This window comes from Littorina saxatilis, linkage group LG15 (genome assembly GCF_037325665.1).
Source record: "Littorina saxatilis isolate snail1 linkage group LG15, US_GU_Lsax_2.0, whole genome shotgun sequence".
NCBI lineage: Eukaryota > Metazoa > Mollusca > Gastropoda > Littorinimorpha > Littorinidae > Littorina > Littorina saxatilis.
The window spans coordinates 33193404-33214737 of NC_090259.1; the positions used below are offsets into that span (position 1 = coordinate 33193404).

Sequence of the window (21334 nt, forward strand, 5' to 3'; positions counted from 1 at the left end):
GTTGCTAAACAATGCAATAAAGAATTAATTATTTCTCGTAATTAGTAAGGACTTCAAACCTACAACTTTGCAGGAAGCTTAATTTAGACATCCCTGCAATGATGGGAAAAGCCCTGGAAGTAATTAAACTAATTAAATAGGACTATGTCAGCCATTAAAGCCTGTCCTTAATTGGACTAAGTCGACTTCGCGTAGCTCACTTCACAAAGCTTCCGGAAAGAGAATTCATCCCTTAATTGAACTACTTTCAGCATAGCTTCGCGAAGTCCAAGGGAACGCACTCTGCTCTCGGCAGAGAATAGATTTATCTTTTCTTGTCTTGGCGTCTCCAGCCCTTTCAGCCAGAATGTGCATGTTTGACTGCTAACTGACGTAAGATTAATTGTAACACAAAGTTCTTTGTTCTATTTTGGCCAGTCGACACGACATGGGCATGTCATGTGAGCACTGGGATTTTGAGTTTTATTCAACATGTCAAAGTGTCGCAGTATGAAACAAGTCGCGTAAGGCGAAAATACAACATTTAGTCAAGTAGCTGTCGAACTCACAGAATGAAACTGAACGCAATGCCATTTTTCAGCAAGACCGTATACTCGTAGCATCGTCAGTCCACCGCTCATGGCAAAGGCAGTGAAATTGACAAGAAGAGCGGGGTAGTAGTTGCGCTAAGAAGGATATTAGCACGCTTTTCTGTACCTCTCTTTGTTTTAACTTTCTGAGCGTGTTTTTAATCCAAACATATCATATCTATATGTTTTTGGAATCAGGAACAGACAAGGAATAAGATGAAAGTGTTTTTAAATTGATTTCGACAATTTAATTTTGATAATAATTTTTATATATTTAATTTTCAGAGCTTGTTTTTAATCCAAATATAACATATTTATATGTTTTTGGAATCAGAAAATGATGGAGAATAAGATGAACGTAAATTTGGATCGTTTTATAAATTTTAATTTTTTTGTTACAATTTTCAGATTTTTAATGACCAAAGTCATCAATTAATTTTTAAGCCACCAAGCTGAAATGCAATACCGAAGTCCGGGCTTCGTCGAAGATTACGTGACCAAAATTTCAACCAATTTGGTTGAAAAATGAGGGCGTGACAGTGCCGCCTCAACTTTCACGAAAAGCCGGATATGACGTCATCAAAGACATTTATCAAAAAAATGAAAAAAACGTTCGGGGATTTCATACCCAGGAACTCTCATGTCAAATTTCATAAAGATCGGTCCAGTAGTTTAGTCTGAATCGCTCTACACACACACACACACACACACACACACACACAGACAGACACACACACGCACATACACCACGACCCTCGTCTCGATTCCCCCCTCTACGTTAAAACATTTAGTCAAAACTTGACTAAATGTAAAAATACTGGTAGGTGGTTAGTTTACGCACTTGTGGTCAACCAAAGCCGATATACAGATCCTTCATTTCGCTTTGAGTGTGATTTCTGCGTTCATCTTGAATCAAAAAGCACTCTTCTGACAAAAAGAACAACTTCGTTGCGAGCTACAGCGAAGCTTCGCATGTCAAAACTTGCGAAGCGAAGTAGGGTACAAAGTACTTCGCCGTAGTTGTGGGTTTTTGGTACAAAGACTTCGCGAAGCTTCGCCAAGTTGACTTCGTGCTCAATAAAGGACGGGCTTTAAGGTAATTCGATCTGAGCTGTACAATTAGTGAAATCCAGAACATACATGGCTCCATTAAGCCACAATGAAAGTGTTTAGTGTTCATCGACGTTCCATGTTGAACAATCACAGATCCTGCCCATCAGACATCAGGTTATAACAGTCAAACAATGAGGAGCACTTGGGACCCAGTAAATCAAAAGCTTTTTGCTTCTACTTCCTGTAAGCTTTCAGCTTCACACACAAGCTTCATACCCAAAATATGACATTTTGATCAGTTCATACTCAATACATCCAATCAGAGACATAGATATGTATGTATTCCCCTGATCCAATGTACGATAACATATTTTGTTTCTACTTTTTATCAACTTTCTGTTTCAAACACAAACACTGTACGTATCATCTTTACAGTTCACAATTTATGTATACATCCCATGTACCATAAAATACCAATTTGTTTCTGCATATATGTGCTACTTATATGTGAACGTCTTGTCAGCTTTCAGTTTTAAACAGAAATATAGTACTTTGAAGGCATGACAACCCTTTCAACTCAGAGCACTCTAGTCTACACATGCACATCCAACATACCGTTTCCTCAAAATCCAATACATGTATAAACTTTGTTCATCAAATACACTTACAAGTCAATGGGATTTCATTTCAAAAATGCAACAACAACAAGCCAACAAGCACATATAAATTACATGAAAAAGGTGAAACATAAATGACGGAAAGTTACAGTGATGAAGGGATGAAGATTATTATTGCACTGAGCTTTGTTGTCTTATCTACAAGTGTCAGTATTATCCATATTATCATATTATCATTATAGTAAGATACTGTATTTGTTCGTTCATTCATTCATTGTTTGTTTGTTTGTGAGTAACAGTCGCCCGAAATCAGCTGTTCTCTGTTCCTCAATAATTATGCATGTTTATATACTTCTTTCCTTTTTACATTTAGTTAAGTTTTGACTAAATGTTTTAACATAGAGGGGGAATCGAGATGAGGGTCGTCGTGGTGTGTGTGTGTGTGTGTGTGTGTGTGTGGTGTGTGTGTGTGTGTGTGTGTGTGTGTGGTGTGTGTGTGTGTGTGTGTGTGTGTGTGGTGTGTGTGTGTGTAGCGATTCAGAGAAAACTACAGGACCGATTTTCATAAAACCTGACATGAGAGTTCCTGAGTATAATATCCCCACCCATTTTTTTTCATAAATGTCTTTGATGACGTCATATCCAACTTTTTGTGATCTTCGACAAAGCATGGACTTTGGTATTGCATTTCAGCTTGGAGGCTTAAAACTTAATTAATGAGTTTGCTCATTAAATCGAAAATTTTTAATTAAATTTTGATTTAATATAATATACTTACCCAATTCTTATGAATGCATTGACTTTAGTCCCACATGCTAGATGTCGAAAAACCTCTCAAATTACCTGCCCTTAGTAGGGTGGTAACCAAGCTAAAAGCGACGCCATAGCCGTTGCTATGGCCTGACCTTGCTCGGTTACCCATAACACCCTGCGCACCACGTGAGCGCCAGCATCCGTAATAATCATTCGAGACTATTAGTCAAACAAACCCCCAAGGACATAATCCAGCGGGGACGGATGGGAGGGTATTAACTATAAGAATTGGGTAAGTATATTATATTAAATCAAAATTTAATTAAAAATTTTCGATTTAATCACATATTCTTACTCCAATTCTTATGAATGCAGATTCCTCCTAAAGGTGGAGGGAACCTACTTATGTCCTTGTAAGAACCTGCCCTGCAGCAACTAAAACCAGCAATGAACTGGAGCCAACAAGCCGCGTGCAGGAGATATCCCGAAGATAGAAACCGATGAACACATCATCTGATCTCCAGTAAGCCGTTTGCAAAGCTTCGCCTAGGCGACCAGAACGCAACACGGCAATAAAAGAAGCACAAAAACTGTACCCGAGCTGTTGGCAAACCTCGCATAGGCGAGAGGAACACCACCAGCCCGAGAAGAACACCAGACTCCCGAACGCCTGAAAAGGAATAGAGGGAGGACTGAACGCCCCCCCCCCCCCCCCCTGTTCGGAACGCACCACTCATAGGACTGTCCTATGAATGTAGCAGAGCCCCTAGAGAGAGACAAATAAAAGACGTCTCTTTCGCTCCATTGTAAAGAAATAAGAACCTGAGCTACTAAAGCTCGTGGTTCCAAAAGACAGTAACGTCAAAAAAGGGATTAAAAAAGTCCAACCAGACAGTTAGAAAATCCGAATCTCCCGGAGCGATAATCCTCCCAAGAGGAGGGAATCAAACACCAGAGGATATTGACCAGGTTTCTGAAACCCCAAAACCTGGCCAAAAACCGTGAACAAACGGAACCAAAAGCCCTAAGGCTACATCCTCTGGCAAACCCCAAAAACGCATGCGCCTCACCGCCCTATAGGGCTGAGGCCCAGAGTAAGTAGAACAAAGTCCCACGCGCTAAACAAGGGGGAGCCTCTAAACCTCGTAAAACAAGGTCCCTTGATCATGCCGACAAGAGCGCCATGAGCAACAGAAGAGAGGCCTATTTGTTTCAAAACAGCTGAGATAGCCGATAAGCCGGAACCTCAAAGAAGAGGCCCAGCTGCCCAAAGCCAAAAACTGAAACAGAGGTGAAAAACCACCTGGCTTGAGAGAGGGGCGCTAAGGAGTTGCACCCCCGCTCTAAATCCCCAATTGGCCAAGGGGGCCAAAAAAGGAGCATACACAGAAAAAGTGGAGGAAATATATGCTTCGTTCCCAAAGACCAGAGTCAGAATCCATGATCTAAAACACAAACAGCACGCCTCCAGACCCGTCAGCAGAAGGGCCAACCCCTGTGCAAGCCCTGAAAGGACCTGTTGAGCGAGTCGGCCAGATCGCAGAGCTGGCCGGGGAGAAATTCCCCTGAGAAAAATGATTTAGTGTGAAACCCAATCAGAATCCCCTATACTCTGTCTGACAGGGAGCGAGAACTTGCTCACCCCAGCTAGTTCACATAAGAAGCAACAGAAGAATTGCCCGAATGCAACAGGCCATGCCTGTAAATAGCAAAAAAGGAAAGGCTAGTAGACTAAGAGCCACTGCTCCTAACCTCAGGCAAAAGAGAAGCCCAAGGATTCACGTCTACATCACAGCCTCAAGACTGCAATCACCATTGCAGGCCCCATCTAGACGAAAACGCATCCAAAAAGCGGTCTAAGTCCAGGGGGAAACAGAGCTAGGGAAAAAAGTCCCCTGAGCGATCCAAAAGGATTCCAGCCACCTTCCCGAGTGGAGGAACCCACTCTGGAGGAGGACCCTCATGTCCCAGACCTGAGAGGCCGAACCCCCCAAAAAACTTGAGGAAAGACTAGAGAGCCAGTATAGCTATCGATACCGTCCGACCGAAGATCAGGTCTAAAGACCCCGCAGAGGCCTGCTCTCGTGCCAGTCTGGCAGTGAAAAGAGCTTATAGCCTCCCTATTCTCTCTTGTGTGAAGAATAAACCTTCCAAGAGACAAAGTCGAACAGCATGCCCAGGTAAAAAACCTGGGATAAGGACAGCTCGGAATTTAGCCTGGTTACTGAGAGCACCAGGCAAAAAACCTGGTTCAACACCAAAAGAAAATGCAGCTGACAAGCTGATTGACCTTGAAAAAGCTCAACCAGCCCCCGAGAAAGTCCAGAGACCAACACCCCCAGAAACCGAGCCCTTTCCTGTGTGCAGAAACACAGAAGGAAAGCTCATGTGAGAGCACCGAGGAAAATCTCAGCCAAAGCTGAAAGCTCTAGCCCATGCCGACCCACCTCCCGCAGAGAGGGAGGCGACACTGAACCAAAACACCCCTTTGCAACTGGGAGCGCCTAAATGCGCTGCCAGAGGTCCAAGAAGGAAGGGAAAGATTCCAGCTATTGAGTAGGTTTCAACAACCCCCGAAAAAGCCTGACCCTTGCTTCCTGCAACCAGCATGAAATCAAACCCCTTGTAAAGGAAGGAGATCACACCAAGCCAAAACAGTGTGGGCCTAAAACGTCACAGAGAAACCACTCCGCTCCGTGACGACCCTAGCCCAAGCTGCCAGCAGCCTGGCTAAAGCCTTATCCAAGGCATCCTCCCTAACTCAAAAGAGCGCTCCGGGAGGATAAAATTGCCTATAAGAAAACACAGAAGAGAGTCTCAGCCAAAGCAAAAAACTCCAAACCATGCCATCCTATCTCCTCCAGAGAGGAGAGGGAGGAGTAATATCATGAAAACTCCATGTTCCCTGTGGTCTGTAAGAGAAGCCAGAAACTAACCCCTGGCCATAAAAAAGTCCGGATCAGACCCTGAGCCTGAAAAATTCCCTGCTATCTTCTTCCGCACTAAAAGTGAGGACGAAGCAGCGTGAAACCCCGAAGCCAGCAGTCCCCTGCGTAAAAAGCAGCGGGAAAGGTGTAGGCTGAAGACCACTATCCTAAGGTGCGGATCAAGCCAAAAAGTGTGGCATGTGGCAGGCAATCACCGCAGACTCAGCAAATGAAACAAATTGCGAGAAAGCCTGTGAAAACCCAAAGGCATCCCGGAAGAGGAAGGAAGAGAGACACCCCCAACCTATCCGGGCCAAAGTAAACTGCAACAGCAGCCGCTCTATGTATGGGAAGCCTACAATCAGTAGGCAACCCTATACACTCCCCCTCCTTAAACGAGAAGTCCGAACCTAACCACCAGTTGTGTAAAACACAAAAGGAGGGGAGGCAGGGGAGGTCGCGCACTAAATCTCCTGCCAATAACCCGCCAAGAGTGTGGATGAAAAGCGTGATCAGTCTCTGACTGCCAACCCAAAACCGCCCACCTGAACACGAGGTGGGGGGAAGAGGGGTTGGTAACTGGCACAGATCTTTGCCAAGAAGAAGAGAGAGTGGAAAAGCAAGACAAAGCCGGGCCCGGCGCGTCTTACCCCACCCGCTGTGCGAGAGAAGCATCTCAGTGCTAAGAACCAGACTACCTGGTATGACCACAACCCACCCCAAGTGGGGAGGGGGGCGGTCCAGCACAGCCGTAACCCCAAGACGGGGTAAGGACTGAAACAGAGAAACGGCCGTAAACGGCCGATCCCCGCTCGTCCACCTGCCGAAGTCAAGTAGCCCTATCACTCACCCACCCCTAGGAGGGGGGGGGGGGGGGTGACCTACGCTGGCTACGGACAATGACCACCGGCCAGGCGATACTAAAGCCGAGTCCCTGCAGATCATTGTGAACACAAAGAATGGGAGACTGGAGAGAAAGGGTACGTTCTGTCTCCGCCTGACCATGTAGCCAGCCGGCACAGCCCGTGCAGAGAACAAAACGGAGCAAAGCTCATTGTTCCCTGACCACTGTGCGAGACACCCTGCCGAGAACAAAAGAGAGTCAAGCTCATTGTTTCGCGACCGCTACCCGCGACAAGCGCGGGCAGCTAACACAGCCACCTGCCCCAAACGGAGCAGAGAAGGAGTATGTAAGGTAGCCTGGAAAGCCGTACATAGCACCCCCACTGTGTAGCAAGGCCTGAGCCAAGCCACCCCCAGATGAGGAGGGGGGTGGCTCGTCGCAGCAGTAAGAGCGACGGAGAGAGACGAACCGAAAAACGGCCGACCCCCCTCCGTCCACCTGCCGTAATCCTATAGCCCACCGACCACACAACCCGATAGGGGAGGAGGACGACTGTCGGGCCAGGACAATAGAGGCACAGACTGTGAAGACAGTCCAACAGCGCCCACCCAATCCTGCCCAGCGGGCGGGAAAGAGTGAGCCACTGACACCCCCCCACCCTGCCCCAAATGGAGCAGAGAAGGGGTATGTAACGTAGCCTGGAAAGCCGCCACCCCAACGCGCCCGGGGGGCGGGAAAGGGTGGGAAGCTAACACAGCCCCCTGCCCGCAAAGGGCAGAGTGGGACAAGCCCAGACTGTGACTTACCGAGCCCCCTCTCTCCCTCTCCCACCCGGGGAGAGAGCTGACTTCCCACCGCAGCAGTGCTAAAAGCAAGCCGAGCGGGAAGAGAAAAGAGAGGAAGCAGCAGCCCCCCCGCCCCCAATGGGACAGGGATGGCCAAGGCCAGGCTGCGACTTACCATGCCCCCCCTCTCCCTCTCCCACCAGGGGAGAGAGCTGACTTCCCACCGCAGCAGTGCTAAAAGCAAGCTGAGCGGGAAGAGAAAGAGAGGAAGCAGGCCCCCTCTCCTTACGGAGAGAGTGCTCGCGAACAACCCAGCCTACCAGTGGCAGAAAGGACTGAACCGAGCTGGCCGTTTGCACCAGGCGACGGTGCGACGCAGGAGCGCCCCCCTATCCCCCCCCAATGGCGGGGGGCTGCGTAACACACTGTGAAGTACCGGCGGTAATCAGAGTGGTTAGACGCAGGCAGGGAGCAGGCCCCCCCTCCTAAAAGGAAGGGGTGCTCGAGAACAGCCCAGAGCCACCAGAGGCAAAAAACGGGCTGAACCGAACAGGCCATTTGCACTAGGCCACAGTGCGAAGCTGACGAAACGGGAGGGCGGGAACCGCCGATCGCGCCTGAAACAGCCGAGAATATAGACACAAAACATCGTTAAGTCCCCCCAAAAGGAGGACATTGACTGATTCCTCTTACACAGAGAAAGGGGAAAGAATAGCCACACGGCCACTCCCCCCCCCATCAGTCGCACCGACGACGATCCAACAAAAAGTCTATAAGGAGCCTAAAGGCTGATTAACCCCAACAGGGGAAGCGAGCTGTGAAAGAACTGAACCCACCCTCGGAGGGATAGGAACATAAAAAGAAGTGCTGTTTGACGGATCTACGACCCGCATAATAGGCAAATCAAAGTTCTTAGGCTACTCTTAGGAATAGTTACTAAACCAGGCTAAGAGCTTTGCCACCTTCCAGTCTCGCGCCGAGTTTAGCTTTGTTGTCGGCCATTTTAAGACCGGCGAAAAACAGTCACCCAGAACAAAAAACTTCTGCGTGCATGTTCAACACAAAGCTAACACCATTCAACCAAACATAAACAGGAAAGATCTCACCAAAAGGTAGACTGACAGGTAGACCCACAGGAAACCGGCTAGTCTCACGGACAAGCAGGCATGTGAAGGCCAAAAGTGAGAGCGAAATTCTGACACGTCCACCGTGTGTTGTCGAAAGTCGAGAATGATTATTACGGATGCTGGCGCTCACGTGGTGCGCAGGGTGTTATGGGTAACCGAGCAAGGTCAGGCCATAGCAACGGCTATGGCGTCGCTTTTAGCTTGGTTACCACCCTACTAAGGGCAGGTAATTTGAGAGGTTTTTCGACATCTAGCATGTGGGACTAAAGTCAATGCATTCATAAGAATTGGAGTAAGAATATGTGATTAAAGTTGTCATTAAAATCGATTTTTAGCAAACAGATTTATTGCGTTGTATTCCCCATCTTCTCCTGAATTCAAAAATATATAGATATGTCATGTTTATTCTAAAAATATGCTCAGAATGAAACAAAATAGGTTCAGTAAGTACGTAACGGACCCGTGCTTCGCGGAGGCGAGCGTGACCCGTCTCAGTCTTCGGTATGGTTAGCCGAGACTACATTCTTGACTAAATGTGACCCTCCACCACGAAATGAGTCGCATGTCACCTTGCGCGGTTCTGCGCTAGGCTTAATATAAGTCCAGGGAGTGTCTGGTAACAGTGTGAGGGTCACCTTAGTCACAGGCTTATAACTCAAACAGTTTTCGCTCTTTTCTAAAACGGTTTTCACCACTGGATAGAGCATACAAAACTCTTTTGGAAAATGTAAAAATATGAAAATCATGCAAAGATGACATGCGACTCATTCCGTGGTGGAGGGTCACAAATGTCTTTATATCGCTTCACGCGACTTGTTTGTTTGTGTGTTTGTTCTTTCCCCAAAACTAAATTCAAAGCAATTTTTATTTTTAAAAAAAAAGGAGCACACAAAATCCGCTGCCTTTCTCCGAACAAGTGATTTTTTTTCTTCAACCAAGGCTGAATGCAACATGTTGAAATCACTCTTATCTCTCAGGCAACCCACTCATACAATAACAACAGACACACACTGGTACCTGCAATGCAAGGCTCCTCTGATGAGAGTACACCTTCAAACACAGGACACACTTTGTTCCCTACCAAAATACACCTGTCATGTAAGGACACCTTCATTGCATGGACACTTGTTACTGGACTCAAGGGTCACCTGTCATCACAGATACCTCTGTAAAAACTTTCAGGAAACGGAAAAATCCAAAAACAGATGGACTGATAACGTTCCAAAATTCAGAATCAAAAAAACAATAATGGTAGGTAATTGGAACGTTTAGTATTGACAAATCATTCCTAATAATTATGGAGTTTGTTTGTTTGTTCGTTCATGGGCTGAAACTCCCACGGCTTTTACGTGTATGACCGTTTTTACCCCGCCATTTAGGCAGCCATACGCCGCTTTCGGGGGAGCATGCTGGGTATTTTCGTGTTTCTATAACCCACCGAACTCTGACATGGATTACAGGATCTTTTTCGTGCGCACTTGGTCTTGTGCTTGCGTGTACACACGGGGTAGTTTGGACACCGAGGAGAGTCTGCACACAAAGTTGACTCTGAGAAATAAATCTCTCGCCGAACGTGGGGACGAACTCACGCCGACAGCGGCCAACTGGATACAAATCCAGTGCGCTACCGACTGAGCTACATCCCCGTCGCCATTATGGAGTAAATGTAAAGTTTTATTTTGTCAATAACAAACGTTCCAATTACCTACCATTCTTGCTTTTTTATTCTTTCAGGCCACGGATCCATTCATTTCAGCATGATTGGCATACACACCCTCCCACTTGCGAGTGCGACAAGAACAGAGGAAGTAGTAAATATTTTTGCACAAGCCCTCGTTAAAAGGGTTGTAATCCTCATCCAGGTACCTCAGGTACGTGATGCGCTCGCGGGAGGCGGCTTCCCAGGTGGTCATTCCTCGCAGCATCAGGAAGGTGTGAAATCCCAGAAGACCGACGACGACGAAGCCGCTGATGATGAGAACGAGGAGGTCGATGAGAAGGAGGATGTTGGCTTTGAACCAGTCCCCCCACAATGGTTTCCACGCTATGCCGTGCCTACAGAGAAAAAATAAAAATAAAACACGTCAGGAAAGAATATGGTTGGAAGAAGCACACACAGCATACAGGCAAATCCAGCTAACTCACAAACGGTTAAGGGCAGACCGGGTAGGCAAAATGAGTTATTTTTGGTCTCATACACCTTTTTGGGGTTGTTGCATTTTTCACACCTTTGAACATCCTGGAATGCATTCAATAATCTGCTTTTGTCATTTTAGACATGTATTCATGTAAATAAAACCATTTTCAAACCGATGTTTTGTTGTTTTTGTCTGTGTTTTATCAAAAAAATCGAAAAAATGGTCAACTTTGGATACTCCGTGCTGGTAAATGTGCGCACATGACATGACCCTTCGCTGTTCAAACTGTGTGGAAATTTCCGTTCTTCAAGATGACGTCATCACCGTTGGGGAATTTCCGTTGACATAGGCACAAAGAGAGAGAATCCGTTCCAACCGAAACCCCGGAATTAATATATGCAAATATATGTAGGTCAAAGGCATTTGGCGCAAGCGCAGTAGACAACTTATCAGTCCCCCGGTGTCAACAAATCCATGACGTTTTCACCGATTCAGCAGCATTTTTCAAAGTTTTGAGCTGCGGAGAACAACCCTAACATTGGAAATGTTCGGCATAGTGGCAAGAAATATCAGAGAAAGATGAACCAGCAGCAGCGAACAGTAGAAGGAAGTAACAACACTCCGAAATGAACCAACATGATCGTATTTAAGCAGACGACATTCTAAGATTCTTGACTCGACGAGGTGGGTTTTGCTTCTTTCTCTTTTCGATCTTGTTTGTTTGACAACGTGATTTATTGCACATCGTTATGTTGTTGTTGTTGTAAGAATGTGTTAGGGTTTGCAGGTAAATGATAAACAGTTTGTGTCTGAAGTATTTTGCGGGTTTCTTGATCCAATTTACTGACCATGCCGCCGCCGCACACCCCCCTCCCCCTCCCTCCCTCCCTCGATCATCTCTGTGATATCGTCTTCACAACCCCTATTTTATTGTTCTTCGCTGGCCAGTCCTTGAGAGCTTACTATGGTGTAACATGTCATCAGTATTCTTTGTCTGGGGTCAAACTGAGAAGCAGCATCTGAGCGATGTAAGACTGACACAGTTTATGTTTCTGGTCATTGACCGTAGGAAAATAAGTACCCTACTAGAGAGCGTTCTCTAATTCTAAAGGATTGGTTTACACCAGCATGGCTGACCAACCTATCATTGACAGCAATATTGTTGTCAAATCTTTTCCATTAACTAAGGAATAAAAAAAATAGATCCAATTTACTTCACCAAAGAAAAAAAAAGAGTTAAACTAAAGGACTGGGGATGCAACTCATGAATCAAAAGCATAAAGATCACCTGCAAACAGTGCTAGGTTTAGGAAATCTGAAAATGTATACACACACACAGAACACACACACACACACACAAAACAGACAATTGACAAGAAACAAGCAAATACATAGCAAGTGTGATGAAATAAATTAATTTTAAAAGAAAAATATGAAAAGAAAGAAAGAAAATAATTCAGCTAGTTTCAGTATTAGTTCCTGTGTGTATGTGATTGTGTGGTTACTCAAATCCCATAGTAAACTTGACATGTACATTTTGTGATAGGGGCCAATTAATGAATGTCTTTTGTGTGTGTGTGTGTGTGTTCGTCAACCGACATATGTGGGTACGAGCCGCTGAGGTGGTTGTAAGAAAACCCGCCTGGTTCAGTGGTTGGGGGCTGATTGGGATTTCTGATTTACCAGCCTAGCCAAAAAGTTGAGGTACACCCCATGTAACATGGTCATTTGCAAAATAAAGTACAAGCACTTGTTGACGTTTATATTGAGTCTTAAAATTTGCAGCTTATTACAAACAAAAACCATGGACAGTTGTATCAAATATTAAATCAGTGTTTGTGTATTTATTAGGTTGGAGCAAGGGGAGAGCCAGTCCTCCTGTGGTGGCAGCGAGGAGAAAGATTGACCTGATGGAAAAGTTTGCTAAACCGGAACTACCCTCTTCCACAGCAGAAACATCAGCTTTGCCATCTTCTGACCAACCATAAGAAGATACAGATACTTTGCCATCTTCTGACCCATCACAAGCAGATATGGATACTGGTACTGGGCAACGTCACTCCGCTGACATGTGTTGGGCTTTTGTCAACATTGATCAGCTCAATCTATTGCTGAAAGGTTTATATCCTGTACTGAATGCTTGTCTGATAGCAGTCTCAGTATGAAAGAAGGTGATGCATCAGCCCAAGGATTTGCACAGGCCCTGCATCTGGAGTGCATATGAGTGTCCATTCAAGTCTGCAGTTGTTTACTCTTCTCCCGGTGTTTGCAACGCTTCGGGTGGTAAAGTTGCATTTTAAATAATCCGCGTATGACCATGTTGGTACATGGAAAGGGACATTCAGCTTTACAGAAATTTGCTGCAGTGTTAGGATTGAGCACAGAAATACTGTAATTAAAATGTTGCAACTTTTGAATGGCTTGATAGCTTTGTTCCATTTGTGTATATATAATTATGTAATGTTGTTGATGATTTGTGAAGCGTCATTTCTATGCAATGGAATAAGAAATCAGTGCATCCGTTGGGTTTTTATGAGTCTGACAGTTTGGTTCTGATCAATATTTTCATATCAGCACAAACACAGATAATTGACTTTTTTAATGTTTTCATATGATTTTTTTTAAATAAAAAAAATCTGATAATTTGATTATCAAATCATTTCCCCTTCATAGTTAAAGTGTTATTCTGGTTAAAAAAAAAACACCCCATTAATTCAAGCTCTACTGTGGTACTAGTTTACCGGGGTACTAGTGAGACTCTTTTACATGCTGTTTTCTCTACATGTAATTTGAGACAAAATGTGGTAATTAAAATGTTGTAACTTTTGAATGGCAAGATGGATTTGTTCCAATTTTGTATATGTTGTTTATGATTTGTGAAGCACCATTTCTGTGCATGGAATAAGAATACAGTGGATTCCTTGTGTTTTTATGAGTCCGACAGTTTCGTTTTGATTCATATCTGCACTAACATAGATGAGTTTTCAAATGATTTTTTTTAAAAAGTCTGGATAATTTGATCGTCAAATCATTTCCCCATCATAGTAAAGTGGTTATTCTTATAAAAACATATCAATTCAGGCTGCACTGTGCTACTAGTTTGAGGTACTGGTTGGAATCTTTCAAATGCTGTTTTCTCTGAATGTAATTTTCAGACAAACATCTGTAATTAAAATGTTGCAACTTTTGAATGGCTTGATGGATTTGTTTCATTTTTGTTTATGTTGTTTATGATTTGTAAAGCGTCAGTTTTGTGTATGGAATAAGAGTTAAGTGCATTGGTTGGGTTTTTATGAGTCTGACAGTTTGGTTCTGATTCATGTTTTCATATCGGTACAAACAAAGATGGCTGTTTTCATATGATGTATATAAAAAAAATCCTGATAATTTGATTGTCAAATCCTTTTCCCTACATAGTAAAGTGGTCATTCTGATAAAAACATATGAATTCAGGGTGCACTGTGCTACTGGTTTTTTTATGTACTGGTTCAAATCTTTAAAATGCTGTTTTCTCTGAATGTAATTTTCAGACAAAACGCTACAATTAAAATGTTGCAACTTTTGAAAGGCTTGATGGATTTGTTCAGTTTTTGTATATGTTGTTTATGAGTTGTACAGCATCAGTTCTGTGTATGGAATAAGAGTTCAGTGCATTGGTTGGGTTTTTATGAGTCTGACAGTTAGGATCTCATGTATTTTTCTTATCAGAACTGAACCGGTAACTGAAAATGCTAAATTAAAATAATATATTGCTTAGAAATGCTTTTCGATACACAGAATTATTAAACACACACATATTGCTGCAAAGAAGAAAAATTGGATCAAAACATGCACTGGTTCACAAACTGCAACATTTTAAAAAAAGCACATTTTATAACGTTTTTCTCACATTTTGGTGAATAAAACCCCCAAAAATTGCTTTTCACTCAAAATTTAAAATGGTTTCCCTTAATTAGGTTATTCTGCTTGCAAAAATCAAACAAGCAGCAAGCTGTTTCCAAAATAAAAAAAAAAAGTGCTTGCCTACCCTGTCCCCCCTTAAGTCAAAAATTCGCTTAGCACACAAAGAAATTCTGGTCCGGAATTATCCCTCTTTATCTATGTGTACAAAGTACCCTGAGCTCGAAATGGGATTTCTCTTACGTAAGTCGAAAGACGGATAGCACACAACAGAAAGTCAGTCCCAAAGACAAAGTTTACTCTATATTTACTACAGCAACTCGAAACACGAAACTTGGCGTCTCACACTAGCGCATTGTGTAACCTTATTCCCTTCTTCTCTACACGGACGCCACACCAGTCGGCAAGCAATAAAGTATGAACTGAAGTTAGGAGGGGGCGAGGAGTAAGGAGGGGGCGAGGAGTAAGGAGAATTATCCAACTCCAAGAAAACATTCTGAAAAAGGTGGGGAAGTGGTGACAAGGCAGTGAACGCACTCACCATGCACTGACATCATACGAAAGCAGCCACACAAACACAGCACAGATGCAGGTGTGCAGATGCTTTGTGAGAATAAGCGTTGAAAACCAGTTTGAATAAAAATTAAAAAAAACCCAGCAGATAGAGCCGCATGTCATAATCATTCTTCTTGTCTGGCTTTATTGACTGCATGCCGATCTTGTGGCAGTGACTTTTCACTCTTCAGTCGGACTGTACACAAACCGCTCTCACTCTCCCTCACTGACTACCCTAAGCCCTGACAACTGATCCTTGGAAATTGTTTGGAAGAGTACACCTCTCTATTTCTCTCCAATGCTCTTCCTGCTGACTTCAGTGACACCGGACACCCCACTGAATTTAGCCTGCTACCCCCCCCCCCCCCCCTCTCTCTCTCTCCCCCCAGCCATGTACTGTTTGGCTGTGGCCAGAGAGGTGTCACCGGCCAATTGAGGCCAGCTGCACTTTTCACTCAGAGCAAAACTAGTTGACTGTGTCTAACTTTTGACAAAGCAACACAACTGAAGGGTTCACAGATTAGGTAACCGACTCACTGGTCAAGGCTGCAGGGAAACAAGAGTATCTTGTCAATGAAAGAGGTTACACACAGATACGCGATGCTGAGAACGGTGGCCGATTTTTCACTCTTTCTCGGAGGGCCTTCATCATTGCAGGGACTGCTGTAAAGAAATGCTTGCTCAGAAACTAACTCTTTTTGCATTGAAACATGCACCAGAACTGGTGGACACCATCGACAATGTCAAACATGAAATCGAAGCAGTTTGCTTGAGGAAACGTTCGTCAGCAACTCAAACTTCTCTGTTTTCTTTTTTTAAGAAAATCTGAGGTGACTTTCTTTGTGGCCCCGCCCCCTCCCTCTGTAAGGACCCCCCTCCATAAGGACCGATTTTTGTCAACATTTTCAAGGTCGCTAGAGAGGGGTTCCACTGTACTATGACCAAGTCGAAATTTCGGATAGGACACAATAACAATTCGGTCCCTTCAATTTCGTCTTATCCGGATTTGCCTGTACACTTCTTTTATTCAATGAAAGCCCCCTACACAGGCGCGACATCCTAGTAGTTAGGAGGTGGGTGGAGATTTGTTCAATCGTCTAGGTCAACTTATGTGCAGACCTGTTGATGCCGTATCCATGGTAGCACAAGACCAAGTTCATACAAAAAAAGATCCTGTAGTCGATGTCAGACTTTGATGGGTTATCGAAACACAAAAATACAGAGCATACTTGATCTCAAAACAAAGTATGACTGCGTTTATAGCGGGGGGGAAATGGCTATTCACTTAAACACTGACAAGTGCAAACATGAGTGCATGTGGGAGATGCGAACCATGACTGTAGAAGAAGAATGAAAGCCAAAGATACAGGACTCCATGGAATAACTCAACAGGTATTCAATTTCTGTGCAACATTCATTTCCACCATCACTGAACATACAAACATACAACAAAAACAAAACATCTTGAGAGGAAAAATAGTCCACATCCACGTACAAATACCAACTTCTGAACTAACCTACAAGTTCAAGGAATGGAACACTTTAAAATCTATAACTTGCAGAATAGTTAGTAGTTAAACACAATCTATAGTCTGTTCCATCTCCATCACTTTTCAAAACACATGATGCATTGACATTAACACTTGACAAAAATAAAATCAAACTCCAAAACTAAAAACAACCAGAAACAACAACAAAATACAGTACGAGATGAACTCATTCAGGCTATTTGTTTTGGTTCATCTTGACAATACACTGAACATGTAACAATGTAATGCAAATGTTAATTTCCCCTTCACAGAAACCCACCAGGTAATGAAGAGTGTGCATGGAATGAGAACTGCAGTGGAAAAGAGAAACATCCAGAAGAACTTGTGGTTGCGTTCACCGATGCAAGCCTCCAGCCATGGGCAGTGATGGTCGTACTTGCGAACGCACCTCCCACAATCCTCACAGTGCTTTGTGCGCATGGGTTGCTATTGAGACAACAAAATGTACACATTCTCAAACCATGCACAAGGTTCTGTGAGCATTTACAGAAAATTATAAATCCCAAACGGTAGTTTAATTTGATTCGAAGTGCTGACACCAAAAGTATTTTTTCCCTTGAATTTTACTTTAGTTTGTCTTGATTTAACCCTCAGAAACCTCTCACTTTTGTCATCTACTGAAACCTGACTTTGGAATAATGACACCAAATGAAATGAAAAGAAAAGAAAAAGAAAAACAAGCCACTCAAATGACACACGTCGCAAAAACTAAAGTTTACATCATCTCTCTGATCCTGCACTTTTCAGAAAATATGCACTTTAGCTTTGGCCTTTGCATATTCTACTGGGACTGGCTTTTTCCTCTTCCTAAATTCAGCCTTTTCGTAGACTTCTAACCTCAATTTCACAGTAGTCACAGAGGCGGTACTTGAAGTCCCCATCTTCTGTGTTGAACTTGAGCATGGTGGATCCTTCATCGCTATCTGAGGCGTCGGCATCTTCCATGTTGTTGTTTTTGTTCACTGTTTTTTGCTAAAAGAAAATTAAACAGACAAATAACATTGTTGCTTTGACATTTTTATACAGATGCATATTATGCAGAGGTATCATCCCTCATAGTCTTAACTAACATTGAATCAAATGGTTAGACATGTCCTGCAACATTTTCAGTCTGAACATAAAGTTGCTAACTTTTTAGTGTACTCAGCTATTTTACAAATTAAGTTCCAGAAATACAACAAGGAAGAAGTGAAATAGTGTTTTACAAGCCGTTTCTGATCTCAAAATACTTGAAGCTCTGGTGGTAGCTAGCTAGATTTGATGACAGAAATTGACTTCATTTCCTAATCTTTTTTAAATTTGAACAAAGCTGGGTTTTACAACGGAAGCTTCCTTGATTTCTTGCGCTAGACACTTCTCATCTTCAGGGTCAGCTACATACAGCTACAGTTACAATGTTTTTGTTTTGTCTATTACGAAACATTTCAATATTTAACCTTTCATATTTGTTGATTGTTAAGCAAACAGACTGGAAAGCGCAAGAGGCAGACCCACGAACACCTGGCGACGAATGGTGGAAGGGGAACTGAAGACCCTCAACAATACGTGGGGTACCATCCAAAGACTCGCCCAGAACAAACAGGAGTAGAGGTCCTTCATTGCTGCGCTCTACATGCCAACGGGCATAACGGGCAGTAAGTAAGTAAGTAAGTAATCTCTTCTTCTTCTTCATTCATGGGCTGAAACTCCCACGTTTACTCTTGTGTTTGCAAGAGTGGGTTTTTACTTTTATGTTCGTTTTTACCCCGCTAATCAGGCAGCATAAGCCGATTTCAGGGGAAGCATGCTGGGTATTTTCGTGTTTCTATAACCCACCGAACTCTGACATGGATTACAGGATCTTTTTCGTGCGCACTTGGTCTTGTGCTTGAGTGTACACACGAAGGGGGATAAGGCACCAGCAGGTCTGCACATAAGTTGACCTGGGAGATCGGAAAAATCTCCACGACCTTCCAATTAGGAGGCCGACGTCTTAACACTGCGCCACTTCGCCCATCAAAGTAAGTAAGCAAACAGACAGAACCCTGACCTGTTTCCAGTGTTTGCGGACACGCAGGTAGCCAGGGTCTGTACAGCAGGCCAGGAAGTACATGACCAGGGAGAAGACCAGCAGTGAGGCGTACAGGATCCCCACAATCAGCTGCTGGCCTCGCAGCAAAGCATCCGACAGCACTGCAACACAGAATGACAGTGAAAGAAACTTTAAGTAACTGTGTTCACAATCAGCTGCTGGCCTCGTAGCAAAGCATCCGACAGCACTGCAACACAGAATGTTAGTGAAAGAAACTGTGTGCACTTGATATGGTGGTACTGGAAGCACAATAAACAGCTTTTGAACAAAGTTTTACTCAAAAGAAATGAAAAGCATCTGGCATTTAACAGGACTTTTAAAAGTGTGTAATTAAGAACAAAGCATCTTATATAAGTGACTACATCAGTACATGCAAACAATTTTGACAGCACTGATATGAAAAGCTACTATTGCTTACGTACTAAAAATTTAATAATAAAGCAGATGCTATACAGCTGACTGAAAGTGAAACAAAACTCGCATATTATCAATGGAGCATTATATACCAGCAATTCACCTGCGAACAATTATGTGCACACTGAGGTTTACAATGAATGAAACCCCAAGAAAGCCTAATATGAGCCAAATGAACACCTTAGTTTATCTTACCATTCATAATACCAAAGAAGAAAAAGTTTCAAGGAAATAAACAAGAAGAGCAAACGCTCGATCGAGTCACTTTCGCAGTTCTGAATATTATATGAGGCATCAGATGGACAGGAAGAAATTGCTATTCACAACACAATGAGTCACGTTCACATAAAATTTGAGCCCGGTCACTTTTATAGTTTCCGAGAAAAGCCCAACGTTAAGTTGTGTGTTGCCGAACAGAAAAGGCTAGTTATCTCCCTTGTTTTTCTGATAACGTTCGTAAAAGGCTACAGATGTAAATACTTTGATGTAAAGAATAATCCTACAAAGTTTCAATCACATCCGATGAACTTTGTCAAAGATATAAAATGTCTAATTTTTCCTTTGACGCTGACCTGTGACCTTGAAAAAGGTCAAAGGTCAACGAAACCATCGTTAAAGTGTAGAGGTCATTGGAGGTCACGACTAAACAAAATATGAGCCCGATCGCTTTGATAGTTTCCGAGAAAAGTCCAACGTTAAGGTGGTGTCTACGGACGGCCGGACGGACGGCCGGCCGGCCGGCCGGCCGGACAGACTAACACTGACCGATTACATAGAGTCACTTTTTCTCAAGTGACTCAATAACACCGGGGGGTCAAAGTGGCTGCATGTATTATATATAGGTTCCCTTGGCAGGTATTAAATACACACTGAGCTCTGTCATGCAAATCTCATTCATGTGTCAGACAGTGTCGTTTTACAGGGACGTAGGACGCGGTACAGCGGGTACGGCGATCGCCGTACCAAATTTCAGACTTTTTTTTTTAAAGAAATATCCGATGATGATCACATCCTCATAAATCAGTCAGGGGTAATAACTAGAACAAAAGCAGATGTGAGAAGAAACAGTGAGTTCACAAACACATCCACATTACGTCGATCAATGGACCTGGGAAGCAAATCGGCTTTTTTTTCCCCCTCGCCGTACCAAAAATGTGGGTCTGCTACGTCCCTGTTTTATGGTCAGTCACACACACAAACAATAGACTGGTTACTAACTATGAACATAAACTATGTATCATCAACCTAACGGGGTCTGCCCGCTATTGCGCGGGTCCGCTATTGCGCGAGTCTGCTATTGCGGGGATTAGGGTTAGGGTTAGGGTTAGACCCGCGCAATAGCGGACCCGCGCAATAGCGGCCCAGCCCCAACCTAACAGCCTCATATTCCACATGAAACAAAACTTTTCACTGTGTGTGTGTGTGTGGTGTGTGGTTGTGTGTGTGTACATATGTACATGTGTGCATGTGTGTGCATACCGTGTCTTTGTGCATACACACATGTGTTAGTTGAAGAATCATGTCAAATGAATTCTCACCTGTCTCTTTGAAGAGAAGTGACAATGGAACCCCGACACACAGGGCAGTATGTGCCAGACGAACGAACACCTTGGCACCACATTTACACTCACATCTGGAGCACCCTGCCATACCCTCAATGTTACTTGCAACACAGATCTGCTTTCTAAAGTCGCTGAAACACTCTCCCGTCAGTTAATGTATCAATGTTGAATGTATGTATGACAAAAATAATCTTGTGTGCGAACGTCTCGATCGTAGCATAAACGATCATGACCCGATCATGATAGCATGCCATGCCGCTGTCAGAACATGCGACTAGCCACCCAAAGTTACGTAGTAAAGCCCCTAGGACTTACAGTTACAGATCGAAGAAATAGTTTATTTCATATTTGCTTTTAATTTCAAGCCTTGGCAGTGCTCCAAGCAACCACAGACCACTTTCTCTGACGCAATGCCGTCGCAGAAATGTGTTATAATATACCAGAGGCCGAGTATACTCCTTGTGTTTCA

General features: G+C 43.6%; 1 protein-coding gene across 1 annotated transcript in view; it reads right to left on the minus strand.

Annotated features, from left to right (window-relative positions):
- Positions 1 to 3700: 3700 nt before the first annotated feature.
- The window catches only part of LOC138949108 (palmitoyltransferase ZDHHC12-A-like), a 17703-nt gene continuing 69 nt past the window's right edge, over positions 3701 to 21334 (minus strand). Inside the window, exons 1-5 of the mRNA XM_070320856.1 lie at positions 20842 to 21334; positions 18848 to 18990; positions 17656 to 17790; positions 17078 to 17244; positions 3701 to 10730 (exon numbers count right to left, since the gene is read on the minus strand). The exon at positions 20842 to 21334 is cut by the window's right edge and continues 69 nt beyond it. Coding sequence (XP_070176957.1) covers positions 10406 to 10730; positions 17078 to 17244; positions 17656 to 17790; positions 18848 to 18990; positions 20842 to 20953 — 882 coding nt within the window. The 5' untranslated portion in view covers positions 20954 to 21334 and the 3' untranslated portion in view covers positions 3701 to 10405. The remainder of the gene's footprint in view (positions 10731 to 17077; positions 17245 to 17655; positions 17791 to 18847; positions 18991 to 20841) is intronic.